At 42.4% G+C, this 21223-nt stretch overlaps 1 protein-coding gene across 1 annotated transcript in view; it reads right to left on the minus strand.

Annotated features, from left to right (window-relative positions):
* Positions 1 to 3289: 3289 nt before the first annotated feature.
* Positions 3290 to 21223, minus strand: part of LOC110975576 (uncharacterized) — a 40005-nt gene continuing 22071 nt past the window's right edge. The window contains exons 2-3 of the mRNA XM_022228161.2: positions 17751 to 17893; positions 3290 to 5636 (exon numbers count right to left, since the gene is read on the minus strand). Of these exons, the coding sequence (XP_022083853.1) occupies positions 5305 to 5636; positions 17751 to 17853 (435 nt within the window). The 5' untranslated portion in view covers positions 17854 to 17893 and the 3' untranslated portion in view covers positions 3290 to 5304. The remainder of the gene's footprint in view (positions 5637 to 17750; positions 17894 to 21223) is intronic.

Here is a 21223-nt window from a genome sequence, read left to right on the forward strand (position 1 = left end):
ATGAGCAGCCATTTTGTTTCCAAAATCTGAAGTTGGCACTGCTCTCTTCATATGCAGCTCTGCTCAAAATATTCTGGATACCAGACCCGATGAATCCGACAATGTTCGTCGAATCAACAATGTCTACAATACCAAAACTGGAGGAAGTCCTCCAGTTTCCGGAAAAAAAAGCCGAAATATTCCGAAGGACTCATTCCATCCACATTCGGATATCCTCGTTGGTTTCCGGGTATTTTCGGCCGTGTCTGTATGCATAATGAGATATAAACGTTTTCTTTCCGCTTGATGCCAACATGCAGCACATTGCTGTCCCGTTCCTACGCATTTTTCGGAGTTTCTTCCATGTTCCAAAGGTGACAGTCAACATAAACAGCCTGAAACATGGGATCACCTAGGGGTTTCCTTGTGACCCTTGCCATGTTGCCATACGTAACCAAAGATTTTATCAAGAGACGTCTAGGAATCCTTGGTTAGGGAACCAGACCATCCTCCCTCTGTGTACTCCAGTTCAACAGAGTTCCATAAACCCTATGTATTGTCTGAGCTCATTTGAGCACCATGCTATGCATTTATGTGCTTTCTTACTGTTTTGGTTTTGTGCTTACACTCAGTATGTTTTAAGACCTTTTATTTTTTTCCTGCTAGCTTTTTCAATTTCTATTTTATTGGTCTATAATTTAGTCATTGTTTTAAATATATCTGTGCCTTTTCTTTTGCCTAGGGTGCAACAACATATTTACAACATACAGATTCCGCTCTTAGCTTTTTAGTTCTTATTATATGTATAGTTTCATCTTTAATCGTTCATCATTTTATCCGCGGAGTGATTTTAGAAGGACCTTGAGGTCACGACCCTTGACACGGCCAAACATTAATGATAGTAGTAGTGACAAATAATTTCATTTCGAGGTTGCGAGGCTAACCAGGGGTAAATCCAGCGGGGACGGGAAGAGGTTTTGTTGCCTCATGGGGTTTGTCAATAATTGAAAAGATCATTACTGTGGTTTTAGGAGCTGAAAACGTAAATTCTCTAGAAACACCTTTATTAAAGTTCCGTGTACGCGGTTGGGGCTAACCCCGGTAACGACCCTCTTTGAATCAAATTACTCTTCTGACGTCAGCCTATACTCTTTTCATTTCATTTTGTTGCATCGTTTTCTACTTATTAATATTTACATGTTAATTTGAACGTATGAAGTTTATCATTTGCCTTTGTGATTGTTTTGATTCGCATTTAGCAAATTTACTTTCAGTTTAGCCTCTAATAAAGTAAACAATTTGTTGTTATGGTGACAACTCATGTATAACTTTAATACCAAAACTGATTGTTTAGAAACTTACCCATCAAAACGTCCAAGATGATATTCCAAATTCATGTATTTCCAAACGACATGATGTCCTACGGCACCAAGGGATTTCCATGTGTATTTAACATTTAATTCCAAGGTTCCAGATTCCAAATGTAGTCTTGAAGAGACAGTTAGCTGAGATTCCCAAAGTAGCTGTTCGGCAAACTTGCTTGTTGGTGTAAAAATCCCTTAACTCCGTACAGCCATATCGTCAATATTTGAATTGGGCATACATCCGTTTCACCGATACACATCAATCCATTTGGACGAGTGAGGTAATGAAGTAAGTGTGTAGGCCATACGGTCCACCGATGGTTCCGACTGCGTGTCTTTGTGTGTAACTTAATATGCAGGCACCATGCATGCGAATAAAAAAAGGTTGTTGTTCACCCAGTCGAAGAGTTACTCAATTAACGGCTTGGGTCAGAGTAAAGCTTTTTTTGTGAAAGTAGATGTACATACTTATAGCTAGCCAACGCTGGACAATGAGGGAATTCATCTAAAGGCTCAAAGCATCAGTAAAACGTTTGGCTGTCTTGTCAAATGGACAATAGTGGAAGGTGGGGGACATATCTTAAGTCAAAGAAACTATTCGAAAGGTGGAGATTCTTTGATTCGAATAGGCTTGCACCCTAGCCTTTTCAATGTAAAAAAAAATCTCCACGCCTTTGTCATTTCTTCTTAAAATGTTAACTGATAATGTCTCATGAATTCAAAATAAAAGAAAATGACAGCGCTTAAAACGTACAGCTTGAAGTCTTCCACAAACATCCAGTGTTGTTAACAGAAAATGTTGGTTAACCGCTTAAACAATCAACAGAATAGAACGTTTGTGATATGCATGTTTCCAAGAGCCCATCGGTCACGCCCCCCGGTAAGCATTGTGTCTTCCTCACCCATAGAGAACACGCGCAGCTCTAAATGAAAATGTTTAAAATCATTGGTTGTCAAACAAGCTTTGAATGGCTTCAGATACTGTTCACCTGGTGTTGTATCTGTTTCCCAGTGGCGTAGCCGGGGGAGGGGTGCACGTGCCCCCTTATAAATTCCCGGTCCCTGCCCCCCACAGAAAAAAAAAAAAAAAAAACAAAAACGTAGGAATGGATATTGAACAAGGCTGACAAAACTTGCTTCCCAAAACACACACCACTGAAAGCTGGTGCCCCCCATAAGATGCTCGTGCCCCTTTGTGCCCCCCACCAGTAAAATCTTAGCTACGCCCCTGCTCTTTCCTGTCTGTTTTTCATTCCTTTTCACGCAACAAATGTAAACTTTGAGCAGGCATTAGTCGTAAAAAGTGTTGCGGCGAACACGCGCGTCTGGGCAGCACAGGTGCGCTACGGGTGTCTGTCAGTTTGGGTGGGAATTTTTTTTTTCTCTCGAAGGATGTGCTTTTGATGATGAATGAGAGGCAATTCTGGAGCCTGGCTAAGCTTTGTGGCTCTAGCGAATTAGAGCGACAATCACTATAAATCAAATAGAGAACGAACTAAGAGGGAAGAGGAGGACGTGTTATCAGGTTATGCTGCAACTCCCTCAAGGACTGAAAGGCGTTTAGAAATTTAACTGCGGGACATTTGAATAATGGAGTTTTGCATTGCATTTTTTTTCTTGGCAAGGAAGGAAAATTCACTACTTCCTCGTATTGTTTCGACAAAATTGGACTGCAGAGACGGCCTTTTGATCTAATTACACCAGCCTTCCAGAAACATGACGCATTCGTGATTGTCGCCAATTAACTTGGAAATTTAATCGCCATTGATGGCACGCCAGATGTATATACACGTCCATGTTCGCAACACATGTGGCCAAAAATGTTACCAGCTGCTCATCTAAGGACGGGTTCGTGTGGGATTTAGTGAATAAGTATATTTGTGGTGTGAATTCATCTCACGATAGTTCGACACACCCTGAACAAGATCAAAGAAATGAAGCATTGCTTTGTTTCCATTCTGTAGATATTTATTATTGTCTTAAGAATTAGGCTGAAAACCAGATTTACTAAATATTTGAATGAATCCTGGCCACCTGATAAACTATCACATGTAAAGCCTAGCTCAGATGTGCTCTGTGTTTTTCTTACAGACGAATCAACATTATATGTTTCATTAATAAATCTTTTTTTCTGACTAAGAATGAAGTGTTTACCATTTAGAGTTCATTTTCGCTGAATTTGTGAAGCCATCTTAATTTTGCCCAGTGTGAAAATGCCTAATTGTTACAAGGAAAAAATAATTATTCGTTCAAGTTCATTTGCATACAACCCCGTGAATCATTCCCTTGATAAATTTCTCATTTTACTTCTCCCAAAAGGCGACTTTTAAAAAAATGCTTTTTACATTTTACAGATCCTATAAGCCACTTTGCCAGGGACATCTGCAAAAACCGCATGTATCAATGTTTACAAGGCTGAATTAATTTCATTGCCGCTTTATTAATTTTGTCCATTTACACTGTGTTGAATAACTGTAGATCCACTCCATTTTAAACACCTTTTGTAAACAAATCTCGGGCGTGCCGAACCAACTTAAATGTTGACTTTGAGACGAGCCAGGGCTTCAGAGAAATTGATACAAGAAGGAGTAATATAACTAAACTCGTATCATAACTGATTTCTATAAACAGACCATCGATACCTTTCAACGTTGGAAATACAACAAATACGATCCCTCTAACCAATATTAATTCCAAGGACTTCGACGAGTCTGACTAAATTGTCAATTCATGACTTAGTTTTAGTTCAGTAAAGCCAGTTTAGAACACCGGACGGCAGTATCGAAAATCCTGCTGGGAATTAACATTCACTTACAGACACTAGGACAAATTGTTTGGTTTAATCAGTTTTGTTTCTGTTTTTTTGTAAGGGGTCCTGGTCCATGTCAGAATGTTACACAAGATTTAAACGCCCTTTTAGCTTAAAACAAATGAAACATATTCTACCTGCGCATCTTTCAGATTGCAAAAGTCTACCCAAAAGATTTGCCATGCCTGTCTTGGTGTTGTTTCAACCTCGGCACTTCTTGGAAGCGAGCTTGAGACTGCCTTTAATTTGTGGTGACACATTTCACATATAATCGAGCAATCAAGAAAAGATACCTCAGAAGGAAAGAGATGGTAAATGTGGAATATCACTGTAGAAATGCTACACAGATCAGCCAAGATTTTAATCTGATTTCACCATTCTTGGTAGGAGGACAGTACGAAAACAGCTGTGCTGAACACAAATAAAAAAGGATGAAACAATCAGAACTGCCTTATGCTATAATTTTGTTTTGTTTTTTGTTTCAAACAAAGCACAATTTGATTTTCCCCTTACGAGCCAATAAAGCTAATAGACATTTCAAAAATAAAGAATAGAATATCTGAGCCACCATGAATGTTTCTGCTGACGGCTGAATTATTTTCTACGGACCAATGGGCTTTTTGCAAGAGCAAAAACGGGCCCAAATAAAGGCGGTTCATACTTCAGGCGATTGCGATAGCAAAGCCGATTCGATGTCTAAAACTTGCATAGAAATTTCGCTCAAGTTGAAATGTGTTCAACTTTTACGAATTCGCAACACAGTTATTTCACCTGACGTCACACATTCAAGTTGACTTTTGCTTCCACGCGAGGTATGAACCGGTCTTAAGTGGCCTAAAATTAAACGTTTGATTGAATGTTTGTATTATTTACATCAGGAAAATTCGAATCTTTGTGGTTAGGATAAATTTTAAAGTCAGTTACGTTTTGCTGATTTATTTTAGACATGTTAAAGATAATTACTAAAACATAACTGGCAACAGCTTGTTAACCTTAAATTTATTTGCGATTCTGAAAACGCCAACAGCCATCTTGGATATAAAGTTGGATTAGGTGATAATAAAGTGAAAGTCCAAAATAAAAGTAGAGCTAGCTATCTAAAATTTGCTTCGCTATTAGGGGTGTCTGATTCCTTTTGAACCTGTCTGTGCGTTAGCGTCTCTTCCCAAAGGGCAGTAGAGGGCGGTTCCGGGACGGTCTACGCCCCCTCCTCGCCATGGTGTTGGCCGGTACTTCTTCCCTCTTGCCGAATGGTAGCACCCGGCTGCCCATGTTCGGATTGGGCCCCCGGAAGACACACCGGCCTCTCCGGCATCCGGCCCGCTTCGCCTCTGCCTCAAACTGCGCCTGCTCCAGCGTTTCCCCTAGCATGGCTTGCCGGAGGCCGTTTTTGGCGTCCACGTCATCAATGAGATCGCCGATGAGATTCTGTAATACCGCGGCTCCCTCCTCTTCATCGGTGAGGTCGCCTGTGAACACTCCGTCTGCCAAGGGAAAAAAGGCCGGGAAAATATCAATCATCAAACGTATACAGAATTAATAAACAGAAATTAACCTGTAATTAATTAGTCAGTGGCCAAGTGCAAAATCTACCAGGATTTGAACCTAGGTCAAAAAGATATGGAGTTAGAGCCAAGGTAAGAGGGATAAAACGCAATGGAAAGAGCTATAAATCGAGATAGGAAAAAAAAAGCAAAACACAAGGGTTCTGACTTAGTGCTTTGTGAAAATAAAAACAGAGAAAGACCTAGTCATGCTTACACTTCAAAGCAAATTTTAATATTTTAACCGGAGTAAAGAATAAAAGTTGCAGCAGATATGCAAGCAAAAATTCCAATGCTGAATTAGGCTTTTGACGGGGATTCTACATAGAAATTGAGATCATCCTCATGGCTTTCAACACCCCTTTAATGATGCGGGGCCCAGCTCTATCAACCTCAGTCAGTCAACCACTGGCTGATTTTCCCTGGTGACCAGCACACAAAATTTATCCTGGATACCAGGCCAAATCTTCCATTGGCTGATTCCTTGTCGTTGGACTTGGCCAGGGCTGTTCAATGACATGTAACGAAAATTTAGAGTAGGCCCCCACGTGACAAAGCCGTTTTCGAGCGCACCTCCATGCAAGTGCTTAGCTTTGCATTCAATAAATCACTGTCGGTAATATTTATGTGGAGTAAGATGAGATCCCATGTGGGGCTCAGTTAACCCAGATGTAGAAAATGAAGAAATTCAATCCCAGATCTGTCTTCCTAAATGACGCGGCTAAATAGAAACGCGGGCCGGTGTGAAATTTCCGGTCTAACAATGACACTTGCTCACTGGACGTGAGTTGTCTCGAGCAATACATCAAGTGGTGGACACCGTGGAGGGATGGGAGAAAGATTAAACACTTGTCATCCACGCCACACCAACAACTCTGGTGTCTTCCCCCGCGGGTGGAAAAAAATCAGGCGGGGACAATATCGCATGTCAAAATTTGGCGCGAAATGATTTGTGCTACGAACCGAAAGGTGAATCATATTATGTTTGAAGTGTTTTGTGTTACGCAGAGCCTGCAGGGAATATTGCGCGTGAACTTGTTTTGAAGCCACTCGATTCTAACAAAATATTTCCCCTTGAACTGTATGGGTTTCCCGATTGTGCGTTGTATTTGTTGTTTCTCGACTTCAGAATAAAAAGAATTAAATTGCCTGGTGTCACCGAGGCTATTGGTACTGTTATATAATATTTAAAAAGTTATTTCATCTCAAATGAACGGAAACAATATCAAAAAGGACAATTTTTCTGCTTAACCCTAAAAGACCCGGGGGCGGAATCCACCCTCCCCCACTTTTTTTCTGATATCGCTGCAGAGCATTTTTTTTCAGAGGTGAGCCTTTGGGAGGTTTATAGTAACTCTTGCGGTTATTTTGGCACTATTTTTGCTAAAATCGAACATTTTCGCATTTTTCTGAAACGGATCAGCTAAATAATTTTTTTTTTAATTAATTTTTCCGCAGCGGCGCTCAATGCATGCGTACTGGTAAAAACATGTACCCATGAACTTCAAATGACCGTTACAACAGAAACGTGTTTCACATTAGTAATGATAAGAAATGCCTCTACATGCATGCCAAGTTTTAAAAACATCGAGCGTGGCACAATTGATGGGGGGCGGGGCGGAATCCACCCCTCTCGGGCTGCAAGATTGGCCAAACATAACCCAGCCCTTTCAGGGTTTAAACCAAGAAACACCTTTTGTAGAGAGACGATTTGCAGATGAATGACCTCGATACAAGCGCACACGTCTTGTGTTGACCTTGTATATTTCTAATAACCTAAACGGTCATCATAGACTAAACTCATATTTCAACTTAAAATGAGCTTTGTTAAACATCAAACCACCTCTAAACATCAAAATCAAATTTGTCGCAGTTTTAAAGCCAGTGAAAGTGCTCAGAAGTGACTTGTTGCTTGGTGTATGGACATTACTTTAACAAAACCCTTTTAGATACGAGGACGATTAGAGCCCACTGGTTTAAACGTCGAGTACATACCGGTTCTAATAAGAACCACTCCTCTACTAATTAAGAGAGATCTTTCCGAATGTCGCCGCAATCCCTCTCCTCAAAACTTCTTTAATCGACCTTAATTTAACGCTTACAAGATTATAAGTTCCGAGGACCTTTATATACCCTCCGAGGACTTTTGTGTTTCCTTGGTCTCGGTGCATTTAAGCGCTTATGTTGTGAAATGCAATCAGCGATTACACCTAACAGCCACTGATGTTGTGAAGGTGTCTTTCTCCCTGTCGACTGAAATGAATGTTGCCTGATTGTTGGTCAAACTGAAAACTGGTACACTCGCTCAGGTAAACCGCTAGAATGGTTAAACACTGTTAGCAAAGATAACCCAGTTTGAATAAGTACCGGCACGAGCCGGGAAGACGTCCATCCGTGCTTAATTAGGTGCTCGGTGCGGGCGCAAATTCCCGAAACTGGCGAGTTACGAATGGGTAACTATATCAAGCCGTAACCGAGTGCCTTGATGTCGACCTGTGCTAAGAGAGCATTTGGGTCTTTTGGTGCTGATATCTGTCCAATGAAAAAGTTGCATCTGGTTTGCAATGCACATTTGCCAAGTGTAAGTTTTCGACGTAACAGTCTGGTATGCGCTATTGTTTACAAACTTGTAAAAGACTGAAGTTATCTTCAAGCTGTTGTTTGAATCACAGCAAGGTATTCATCTTCATTTGAAATGCTCGGAAATGCTAATAGTCCCAGGGCGCTGCAATCGCGGGTAATTACGGCTCAGGGTAATTTGAGCACGCTCCATAATACGAAGGGCCCATCTTCGAAAGTTCGTAACACAGAGTTCCTGCCGGTCACGGTGATATTTCGCAAAAGGCGACAGACGATGACGCCCGACGGGTTGTTTCCGCCTCCCGACGCACCGAGGGAACTCATAGCCCGTGGTGTTAGGTGTCTGCAACACTAGACGGTGACAGGTGGGTCCGTGATAGTCTCTGGCTGTAACTGGCTGTGTCTTGTCTCTTGTTGTACATTTCGGTTAAATACCGACTGTAAGCTACGAAATCCTACGAAGGCTTGTCCTTCCGAAAGTCAAGATGGATGCAGATACAAGCCAGGGGGTTTATTTAGCCTAATTGCAATAACGTACGAGGAAAACAAGCAATACACACTGTTTAAACACCAAGAAAACGTGCATTCGGAGGATCATAAGACCCTGTTTTCTACGAAGGGGACACCACCGATATACTTCGGTGCGGTACGGAGGAATAATACGCAACACCAGCTACCGTTCTCCACCAAGACAAACACTGGTGCTGTCCAAACTCTGTTCAGTATTGTTCTGGGGTTTGACTTGATTTTAGGATACCCACAGGCAACAGAGGGTAATGCTGAGCCGGAACACGGATGACGAATTATCCCTTCCCCTTTGAGCTTGACATCCAGGGGAAAAAAATCATTTTCCAGGCAAATTATAAAGCAGAAATCTTCTGCAAAATGCTGGTGACTAGAGTGGCGTGGCACATTAAAAAAAACAGTCAAGCTAGAGGGAAAGACGTTTAGTCTCAGCAGGGTCTCTCATATTGAAACCGAAGCTAGCATTAACAGATGTTTTAGTTTTCTCTTGAAACACACATTGGAAACTTTTCTTGCGGTTAAATGTACATGTTATGTTGTATCAACTTACATTGCTCCCCACTTAATAATAGAATCCAATGATGTTTTTCCTTGTAAACCATAGTCTCATATTATTTTTTTGTTATCCACAAGTCGTTGAATAAAGTTTCCATCAGTATTGTTTTATGCTAAGGCCTTGACATAAATGAGGCGCCTTTCATGAATCTATATTTTATTGAATACTGAATTGGAGCATGCTCTTGGCACGCCATCTGTCCAAGAAGCCTGTTTGGTTTGGTACTTGTACTTGGTACTTACAATATATGTCTACAGGTACGTTTTTCATGGAATTCTGCTCTAGTTTGACATGTAGCTTGAGCTGCTAGCCACTTGCTGGCAGCAGAGACAATGAAACATTGTCTTGTTCCTGCACGAGCCGGGTTTTTGTACACAATGGTCTGGGATGCGCCATATACGTGTCTGTGGGAAGATGGTCCTCGAGAGGACACCAGCGTTTGTACTTTTGGAGGCTTCCCCTGTTGAAATGTCGCACTTTACTTCCCTTTACTAACCACGACTATTCACTCTTTGCACGCTGCCGCCATAGGCATGTAGAGCCTCGAGCTGGCAGCTTGTACAATCGCGTCAGAATCAAGACTTGCGCGTCTAACCCCAGTGGGTGTTCAAATAATTTTCCGAAGCAAAGTCAGATAGGTGTCATGGGAGGTGTCACGGGGAAAATACTAATTGCCCTACAAGTCAATCTGATTAGACTTGATGCTTTGATAAATGGCACACATATCCAGTCTAGGTGCTCAGAGAAAAGTAACTTTTACGTAGGATGAAAGATGTTGTAACACACCAACAATGGAGGAAATTGGATTTCTGGTGTACGAATGAGCGGCAAGGTCGGGATATTAAGGCGGTAGAAAAGGCTGATAGCTGAAATCGGCAAGATCGACGCTGGAATGATTGAGGACATGGAGGAGGAAGCACCAAGAGAACCCAAGACACTAGAGTGAAAAACAAGAGAGAAAACCATCCGTTGGCAGGGGGTGGAAAATGTCCTCTCGGCTTTCCTGGCTGTGATAATGAGCTTCAAGTTCAGGATTTGGACCAGAATGGGCTTTGAGCTGGACCAAAGAGGGCGCTATTTTCTTAGCAACGGCGGTTCCTTCGTCGGAACTAAACGACGCTGGTTCACGAGCGACTAGGAAATGCACGCGTCACGGTCGCATCACACGTAATGAATTGAACCCGCGACCAACGCAGCTCTTGTCAACCGAAGAGGGGGCGTTTCTGTTCGAGGCGAATTCTACAAGGCATCGTTGGTGGAAGCAGATGGTTTATCTTATAACGCTACAGACGGAAAATATTAGGCATCGCAGTGAGGGAGGGTGGGTGATCAGTTTTGCGGCGCTGAGAGTTCCCCGGTGATATGGATTCCGCCACTAATGCATGTGCATTCCGATGGTAGCGGTACTGCCTCACGTCTGGCGCCCCATGTCGTCAGCTCTAATAACCGCTCAGCTTGAGCGATGAAAAACATGCACAACCCAATTTGATCGGCAAAGCTGATAATGCAAAAGTAATCTCTGGGAGCTGGCGTCCGTTTACACACAATGAAGCCCTTGTACTTTTCCCAGCGACCAAGACCTGTGAAAGATGGATTTTATTACGTTGTAATAACAAGGTGCCAGTCGTCTGCATGAGTTTGCCCTGATTCTGAAGTATCGAAATGTTTACAGTTTTTGGTATACCACGTAACGTCCTCGTATTGTTACACTGTGAAGAGGGCAGCATAACTCATTTTATCCAAGCGCAGTTAAACGGTATTAAACATCAGCCTTCCGTGTCTCCGCCCAGTAACAACAGACTTCTCTCCGGTGATCTCCTTCATGAAATCAAGACGTTTAAAAAAAAAAGCTTCAGAAACTACATGTGCCATAGAAAAAAATCATTACACGTAGTACATTGGGGTCCACTGTAGTCCACTGCGAGGACAAAAGAGGGAGAGGACATAGTGGGTGGATTGTCCTCGGTAATCAGTTTTGGTCCTCAGAGGTAAAATTTCAGGAGAGATAGAAAGTAGAGTGCATACACTGAGCATACAGTGTTAAAATACACGTTGGGCAGGTTAAAAATCCAAATCAATTCGTATTCTCCATTGGAACAAACTGCATCCACGTTTATCTAACACCTTTATCAACCAATCAGTCTCCAACTCATAAAGCGACTTAAGAAGGGGTGGTATCTCATTATCAGGTTTTGGCATGATTGAAATTCTCAAGTCTGTGATTCCAGCCAGCTTCCTTTGGAGTGTCTACGTATGATAATTGTTTTACGTCAGATCGATCAGGTGACTATTGTTGCGCACTCTTTTCGACCATTGCTTAGACTTCTTTTGTATACCTTTGGCTTCGTTATTGTGAATATAATGCGACGAGGTAAGTACTTGACTCTCTGCGTAACTACATTGACATTAGAGGACATATTGAAACATGGTTTGCTCTGCCTTTGAAGGAGTGGAATTTCATTACCTGACCTGAATTGGCCCTCGCAGGGCCTCAACAGGCTTAGCTCTAACAGCCGAGCAAGACTTGTCGGACACGGCCGACGTGTTGTCTTTTTGCGCCCCAACAAGTGCGATAGTTGGGCCCCGGATCGATACCGGCACGCCCGGCCCGGGGTGTTTGTGTGTGTGCCGAGCGCGTCGGGTAAAGTGCTTTGCGGAGAGTGCGGGTGTTGACATTGTGGCGAGGAGAGCTCCGCCGGAAGAGGTGCGCAACGTCACGCTTGCTAGCCGGGTCCTTGGAATAACATCACTCAAGAGAGCCTTGTTTGAGGGGGGGGGGCTTGGTTGCTCGGTGAGATCGTCCAATGGTGCAGACTCTAAGGCTGACATTCTCACCAAATAAACCCTAAGGAAATGTCAACAAATCATGACGTCACTTTGCTCACACTGAGGCCCAATCACAGCAGGTCATGCCCAGATTCATTCTCCAAGACCTGCATCGCCTCACCTTCCGCAAGCCTCGGTATACCACAACTGAATAGGAGCCCTTGGTCCCAGGTACGCGCCTTGTGCGCACGCGTGTATGTGACGTTACACTTACACCAGAGCTTGTCAGGGTGTCTTTTTGGCGACAAGAAGCCTGTCAAGTCACCAAGTAGATTCGTGACGTAAAAAAAATTGATCCATCTTGAAGACATTGCTTCTGAAATCCCACACCCCGTACAGCAACAAGCTCTTGTATCGATCGATAAAAGCGTACGCCTGCCGCGCAGTGCGGGAAACCAAAAATTAAACACTCGCTTCTCAAGTGTGAACTAAGAGATGAAGAGTATGACAGGACAGTCACATACGCGGCGGAGTTCTCTAAAATGATGCGCCTACTCTCTGAAAACTAATATATATATAGCTTTTTCAATATTTTAGGCAACTCTCAATCTCATTAAGTATTGGCCAGGCATTAAAAATACAAAGTCCAAACTGTTTTGCACTTTTTATCATAACAACTTGTTTTGCTCAGAACCACGCTGTAGTATCGTGTTGAAACGTTTCATTATGACACCCAGAAAAAAAATGGAGATTGTTCGACAGGAGACTTTAATTTGATTTTTCCTCCCACTTCTAATTAAGGTCACGGACTTAAATATTGACATATTTGTGCTCACGGACTGTGTGAGCATGTATTGGCAAACCTCGTATTGCAGTTGTGTCGCCTGCAATTTCTGTAGCTGGCGTTCAAGCTTATCCCTCGTCGAAATATCGGTTAAGTATTCTTGTTTCCGTTTTCCTTTGGTTGTGCCCAAATTTGTGCTTGCCCTGGCCGCTAACCGGTCACAGTAGAGTCGCCAATGCTCACATCTCTCAAGTTCTGAAGCGATTTAACATTTTGTACATCTCTGGAGAAAGAGTAGATATATGGTAATTGCTGACTGGTTTCCCCGCTTATCAAGTGCATCACACTCGATCGGGGCCCGATAATGGCGTTATGACATCTTCACTTAGCTTCTTCCAATCATCTGTCACCGCAAAGCGAATCATCAGTGCTATCAATATTCATAATAACGCGGGAAAAGAAACGTCAGGAAATGACTCGGAATAACAGTCCGCCCAACTCTGTCCTCTCCCCTCTAATGCCATTTTGCTGATGCGTCCCCAGATGAATTAGCGCCAATTTTCGGGCGATTTGCCCGCCGGGTGAGGAGCGCGCAACCAGCGGTGAAATGCCGTAATTGGATTGTTTAAGAATGGACTGTCCCAGGCGACAGTTGTGGGACAGACGACTCCCCAGAGACGGCCCCTGTTACCCTTCAGCGATTTAGAAGGTGTTTTGTGGTCTGCACGGTTCTCTTCTGCTAAGTCAACTCGAAAAAACATTGACTATTCCCGTGACTTGTGGGACGTAAAACGAGAGAAATGCATGCTCCGTTCCAAACGCTCGTCCGACTCAAGCACACAATTATAATACAACGCCTTTTCACTGCTGTCATGACCTCTAACCTGTGACTCTTTATGCATAGATCACCAACAGCACGTGATTGGGAGAAAAAACAATCATACCAAGTTTGATACTAAATCTAAAAAGAAAATAATTTTTAAAATCAGCGGTGATGCGAACACTAGTTTTGAGTCTTCTCTCCTGCATGCCTGGAAAAGTCTATCCATTCAAAGACAATCGTAAATTATTAATTAAAAATAAATCAAAATGTGAACACAGCGTGAAACCGTAAAACAGTCCCCAGTTACCAAGGGACTTGGGCCCTTTACAATGAAACTTGAAAAGAGACTAAGAAAAATGAAGGTCTCTTCGTGCAAAAAAATGAGGGGTTTTTTTTCAAATTAACATGGACAGGTTTGATTTAATTCGATTCAATGTATCAAAATGAGTCACAAGTGACTACAGCCACATTTGAGTCACAGGTCTTTAAGTAAACTTTGGGAAAGAAAATGAATGACAACCATCAAATTAGTGATGGTAAAAACTGACACCAACCGTTCAGTTGGAGTCCAAATGCCGCACGCAAAAGCAACGTATTACTGATAATGGCCGGAAGGCTGAGTCGACTGGGTGCGCATTTGTCCAAGGACTATAATTTTATGCAGACAAAACAGGAACGGCGACCAGAACTCCCTGAGCCCTCGTATTGAAGGATGCGGAATTAATAAAGTCGATGCTGATGAAGGGAATACATTGTCCGGTGGTAGGCGCGGAGCAGGTGCGTTGCATGTTACTTAACTTCTGATTGTGTCCGGTCGCGCGGCGGATCGTCCCAGCGGTACTCGGAAACCGTATGTCTCTTGGGCATGTATGGTTCTATGCTCCCTTTAAACGCACCACTGTAAAATACTATACATAATGATGCACATTGAATGAAACCACGCTCTCCCCTCTTATTTGCCACGTTGTTAATACCAAAGAACGAAAGTGATCAGGTTCTACGAAATTGGAAATAATTTTTTTTTCAAGTTTTTATTTCTGTGCATTACATAAAGAAACACAGTTTAGTTTTTATGTGGGATATTACTCACCTTATATATCCTAATAAGTTACACAGTACATGCGATTTTGTCCAAGTATTAAACATGGGCTAACAGAAATGCACTGTTGTTTGAGTATTAATATATGTTTAATAAATTCTTGGCGTTTCCTCACTCAGAATCAAAGAGATATATTTATCACTCTCGTTAAAGTCCTCTGTGCACCATTTATTCTGCAGCTGAAATTGTCTAAGCTAGGCGTGCGCGGTTAGAATACCGAATTTGCCCCGTGGCACCAGGCATGGCTTCTTAAAAGGCTTTGGTTAGATCTGATAATTAAAGATTCGACTTGTGTTATGGTGCAAGTTATAAGTCCTTAACTTAACAGTGCCTGCATGGTTTGTCAATCCTACAGAAATGTAAACTATGAGAAATAGTGGAAGGGGTGAAAATTGCAAAATGGAAATAATCAACCCCTCAAGAAAAAACAAACATTGAGACCTACGTCATGAGGTTTCGGTATTTGGATTTTTTAGATAGACCTTTGTATGAAAAGCATTTTCAGATTTTGTTTTCTTTTCGGGAACGGCAACACGAGTTTCAGCCATAACTATTAAGTTGTCCAGTCTTTCAATTTAATAAAGCAGTTCTGTGTTCGGTGTTACTGAATAAGCAGTGCAAAAGCATTGCATTAAGCTTCTTGTTTTATAATGATTCGCAAGCCACTTACTTCAAGGTGTCAGCGTGGTGTAACCGAGTATTTCTAGATTGAAATTGGTTTTTCTCTCATACAACACCCTCGCCTTGAAGCATAAACAGGAGAAAGTATCGTTTCTATTGTTGGGGGAATATGCTCTCGAATCAACCTTGAGCAGGAGCACCCCCACATCGGTCAAAACGAGCCATGCTGGTAGGGAGTGTTCATGTTGTTGGTAGAGACGCGACCGTAACACGTGCATTTCATAGTCGTTTGTAAACGAGCCAAGTCAAGTTCCGACCAAAGGAGTCTCCGTTGCTTGGAAAATTGCGCCCTCTCTTGGTCCAGGTCGGGGCTCATTGGAATGGGAAGCAAAGATTTGGTGGAAGAAACTATTGAAGGAAAGGTAAATGTAGGGCACCAGGATTCTACCTTATAATATGTAGCACCGTACCCAAAGAGTGAATGCATCGATACAATTTAGGACATGGTTCCTTTAATTACTGCCCAATGTGTCTGGGGAGACATTTCTTCACTCACGTCAACAAAGAGCTACAGTCGCCTACCATGAAGAAGTACAGCTTGGGATCCTACTTTGGAACAATTTATAGCTATTGAATGTAGATTTTTGGAACATGTTATTGTCTGTTGAATATTTTGGAATGTTTTTAAGGTGCGAATTCTATTGTCAACAAATTGTTAATTGACAGTCGAGATTATTTCACTGCGGAGTAATCACTCAGTATAGTATAGTAAGTGATTAATATCAAATTGGTGTCATGATTTGTGTAGCCTGGTATATTCTAATCAAAATGAACGTATATTTTGCGATTTTAAATTACAGCAAATGGAAAATGAATACTCACTTCTGGAGGGTCACAGTAAAATACAGAATTTCAGCGCATAAGAATGGACATTTGTTGTAATTGGCAAGTAATGCGTCCGTCCGAAAGATCAATCACGTATTTGTAACCTCTTTAATGAAACGTAATGCACATTTATTTATTTGAAGGATGTAAACCGAGGTCAAATGCTTGTCATTGCGAAAATTAAACCAGGTTTTAAGCCGTTTCCAAAATCTACGCTAAATTGAAATATCATCTTGCAAAAAAGATCGCCCATTTTCCGCAATTGGCCGGGAAAACCTACAATTTACTGACCTCCTGCAAGGCGTATCATTCTGTTCATCAAGAACAGTGCAACGCATTACCTTTCTCACCAGTACGATAAAATCATTGTGACGGTCCTCGAGACGCTCCCCTCGGAAAAAAAATGTCTGTGTCTGCCACTGTGGCTTTTCCCAATCTTGATTGGCAGTTCTTGCTTGTTATTGCCAATACGTTTGAGGCGACCGAATTAGTTTCAATAGGGTCTCTACTGTATGTACACCCCAGGCCCGTCGTGTTCTTGTTGATATTGTCTTCTTGTAGTTTTCGTCGTTGTTGCCGTCGCCGATTGTCGCTGCTGTTTGTTGTCGTTATTGGTGTTGTTCTTGATCTTATTGTTCGTGCTGTTGATGCTGTTCTTTTCCCAAAGGGCGCGATATACACCGTTCTGACTTAGCCATGTACAGAGAGGAAGGAGGCCACTAAGTGGGAAATTAACTTTACATATATAAATCCCAAGTCTCCAAGCTCAAAATAGATGACACATCGGAATTCCACGGACTGGACATCATTTAAAGAAACACACAGATTCAGAAAGTATGATACAGTGGCACCTACCCCTTTTTGGCAGGATACGGGCAGGGGATATCTCTGATGGGGACACACATTGCTCGCTGAAAGCGATTAGATTTTGGGCCCACTCGGGCGTTTTTCTGCGACTGCAAATGGACTCGAGTAAACGGATAGGTTGTGGTGTGCGCTAAAATGCATCTTTCGCAATATGAGATACCATCGGCGCTGCCGGTATTTTGCCCTTTGAAAGCACCCCCTTTCAAACAACCTTTTGAAGTTACCAAATTCAGTTACTGACATCTGATGCGCACACACACTCATAAAATGAATATACGAAGGAAGAAACCGAGTGTGTTTGGAAGTAAGAAAAATACCCCTCAATGCGCTCAGACTGAGGGAATAAACGAGACAAAACAAAACATACCAAAAAAGGAGAAAAAAGTGAAAGACAAAACAGCAGGTAAAGCAAAGGATCTGAAGTGGCTCTGAGTCGTTCAAGGAGCGGGTAGTACTTCAAGTTTTTTTTTTACAATCAAGCTAGACAAATAGAAACAGGAGAGGATTAACAGACAAATAACTGGTCAAGCAACACAAAGGGGACTTACCGTTATACGGGTGGTCAATCAAGTCGTCACTGCCCAGCACACACAGACTGCCGAAGCAAACGGACAGGATCACTAGCAGAAAACACTTGGTAAACCCTTCCATCTTGGCGTTCGAACCCAAACGCGACCAGCCGCAGAGTGTCCTGAAAGAAAGTATTGGCAGGACCGTGTGAGCCTTTAAAACGGCACACTGCGCATGAGTGGGTGGTGCGCACGTGCATCACCGAGAGTATACATAAGTAACATAAGCACAGTAGACTGGCTCCCATCGCTACCATCACAACCCTTGACGTCTTTTACGTTAGGACAGTTAACCACTGTGGGCAAAAATAACTTTTGACGTAAGCACGCCTTTTCATAAGTCGCGGGAAAGTGTCGGAAGTAAAGTTTGGAGAAAAAAAAAAGAATAAAAGAAAGAGAAACGCGGAAGTTTACACATAATGGACATTTTTAAACATAAACGACCATAACCGGAAATGAACAAACATGGGTTTGAACCTTTCGGACATGTTGGGAAATGGGCAGAATTGTCACGTGACTTGTGGTGGCAATCATGCAGGCCACTACCATCCTTCGATATAGTCAGAGTTCCTTGGTTAGGGCACCAGACCAACGTGCTTTTATGGCGCATGCCTGCCGGAGGCACAGCGACATAAGTGTCTCAGTTGGAACCAAAATGGTGAATGATGCGTCAGTGCACACGGACAATAAGCATACAATGGCTGCATACAGTACTGCACACGCAATGAGCAGCCATTTTGGTTCCAAAGTCTGAGGTTCTCTCTATATTCAGCTCTGTTGCTGGAGGTGCAGCACCGCCCTCCTCGACAATCTCTCGACCACGTTCAAAACTCTTCGTTGGTGTATAAATAAAACGTGTGCAGACTGTCACGTGTCGTTTGACAGAAGTCTTTCTGTGGATTTGGCAACATTAATGTCAGTCAACAGAAATCCTTTATGACCGTTTCAGACTTGGCAAAGATGTGGTGCACAGAAGGTCAGAGGTCACATGAGCGACGCCGAACGCATGGGATCTCATCAGCTTATCCAGACACACTTACTGCAAACACTGTATATATGTGGGATTTTGTTACACGGCAACATCAGTTCATATTGCACGACAGAGTATAATATTTCCAAGGCAATGTCTGAATTATGTATTCGGGACCATTGTAAGATATCGGATGGCCATACCAACCTTATATGCAAGGTGACTTTTTCAATGTTTTTTCTTCCATCAAGCCGGCATCAATCTCAGATTTACAAAGATTGTCGAGAATACGATCTCTTATCTTTGAAAATGAAGCAAGGTGAATAAAAGTGCATTTGGCATTCGTTTTGATGGCTTGTGTTTACCTTGGCTCTACTGAGCCCCCCCCCCCCGGAAAGGGAAGGGGTGAGGGAGAAACAGTTTGAGGTTGACGGAGCTAATAAGAATTGAGTCAGTATTTTTGTGGCGAACGATTCGTCTCGGTGAAGAGGAAGGACAAGAATTGAGTGTTATGTCACGCCTGTTGAGTTATCTTGCAGCAGACCCACCAAAGACCAGGGAGAGAGGTGGACTGGGGTTACAGATTATCTGTCAGGAGAGACCCAGATCAGATCTAGCGTCAGAAAGACACTGTTGGACTCTTTTAAACGTGCCCTCAAGCCTGAAAACAAAATCGGAGCATTTTTACAGATGAAACTGATTGGCTCCCTATATATCCCAGTATTTGTTTCATTTTAACAGTTGCTCTTCCTACGTTGAATTAAGAACGACTATAGAAACGCCCACACACCCACGGAATTAATATTTGTCCCCGAAGGGAGAACCCTGTGTTTAAATAACGGCCCTTTACCTAACACGTGTAAGCTATGTGGCACTGTGTTTTATCAAAGAAACAAAACGAAACAATACCTTTGTCCTCTGTGATGAAATACTGAGAGTGTTTTTTCGTGATGTTTCGATACTTGATATCAGAGGTCTTGGTCGCAGTATTGAACGTAGGTGTATAGGCTTTAACCTTATAAAGAAGCGGGGCGTTTTTGGACCGGCTCATACTTCAGGGAACCCCCCCCCAGGCATTGGCCTTACCACATCCAATTCTCTTTATGACATCTATATTAATTACATTTTGTGAAGTCCTAAAATCAGTTCATAGTTTAATATGTGCTGCTGTGGTCTTATGTTTATCTACGGTCATACGTATATATAAGCGCAGGTTCATTGAGCATGACAATAGAAGTAAACGTAATATTCGGTGAGCTGCCCAAGAAACAAAATGAACGTCAAGCAACAATGGTGTGTCAGATTTTCACAAATTGCACGCCGGATAAACACCCTTTCTTAAAAAATGTACCCTTCATAAAGTTTCATTTCCAAAGAGTGAGACAAGATCAGGCATATTCGAGTAAAAGTCACTGTAATTTGATTAGCACACTTTGGAAAATATCAGCTTGCAGGAAATTTGAGAGTTATGTCGATATGTCTAACTCTCTTCAATGTTTTTCAATTTTGTACCTGGTGTTGGAGGGAGTGAAATTTCACCCAATTAGCTTTCAATGGCTTTATCACCTTTGGTAAAAAAAAATCAGTTAGAAGTTGGACGAACCTGTTGGTAACGGGATGGTTTCTGTGATCATTGTTTCTTTTTTCTTAACTAACTCCGGTAAATAAACGAAGTACTCCATAATCGCTCCGGATGCAAACAACCCATTGTGTCGACATATAAAGTCGACATGTCGACACAGGACACAAACTTGTGTATCCTGTTTTTGAGGGTTGGTGAGAAGCGTACAGGATGCGACGAAAGCTATGCGCCAGTGTCACAGGCTTCCATTTACACTGAAGTATCTCTTCCTTCATTTAGCTGGTAAATTTATTGATTTTATGGCAGCAATTCAGACACACAATGGCACAAAGAAACGCTTCACGTCTTTTCACAGGAACGTGACTTGACAATGTCGTTTTGTCAGAGACACGAGGAGGCTTTTCAAGAGCACTTTTTTGTTAACCAAAGCCACATTGGTTACGTGCCGACGTCTATGAAAACTGCCCACATATAGATTAGCAGTAAATTTTATTTTGCAATTAGAAGAATTGTTGTTGGCATTAACATCGGGCCGGCAAAAGTGAGTGCGTTAAGTGAAGGTTTTTGTCAGTTAGTGGTCAGGAGGAGCGCCCTTCTCTTGTACTCCGTGACGGGGACAGTGTCAGAGAGTCGATAGCTAGTAGACCAAGGGAAACCAGCGGCGTATCCAGCTTTTGGTGTAGGTGAGTTTGTTTCTGCATTCAATTGGGGACCCTGAACAATAGAGGACAATAAGTTCGCCGATTGACAGAGGGTCCCCAATTGACAATTGTGCACAAAACATATGGATGGTCTTCTAAAAAAGTTAAAGTACAAACAAAAGAGGAACAATACGGGGTCCCCGGTTGCAGGCAAATACACACTTGGGTGTGGGTGAGTTTGTTTCTGCATTCAATTAGG

This window comes from Acanthaster planci, linkage group LG20 (genome assembly GCF_054643075.1).
Source record: "Acanthaster planci isolate LZ-2023a linkage group LG20, COTS_SCS, whole genome shotgun sequence".
In the NCBI taxonomy this organism is placed as follows: Eukaryota; Metazoa; Echinodermata; class Asteroidea; order Valvatida; family Acanthasteridae; genus Acanthaster; species Acanthaster planci.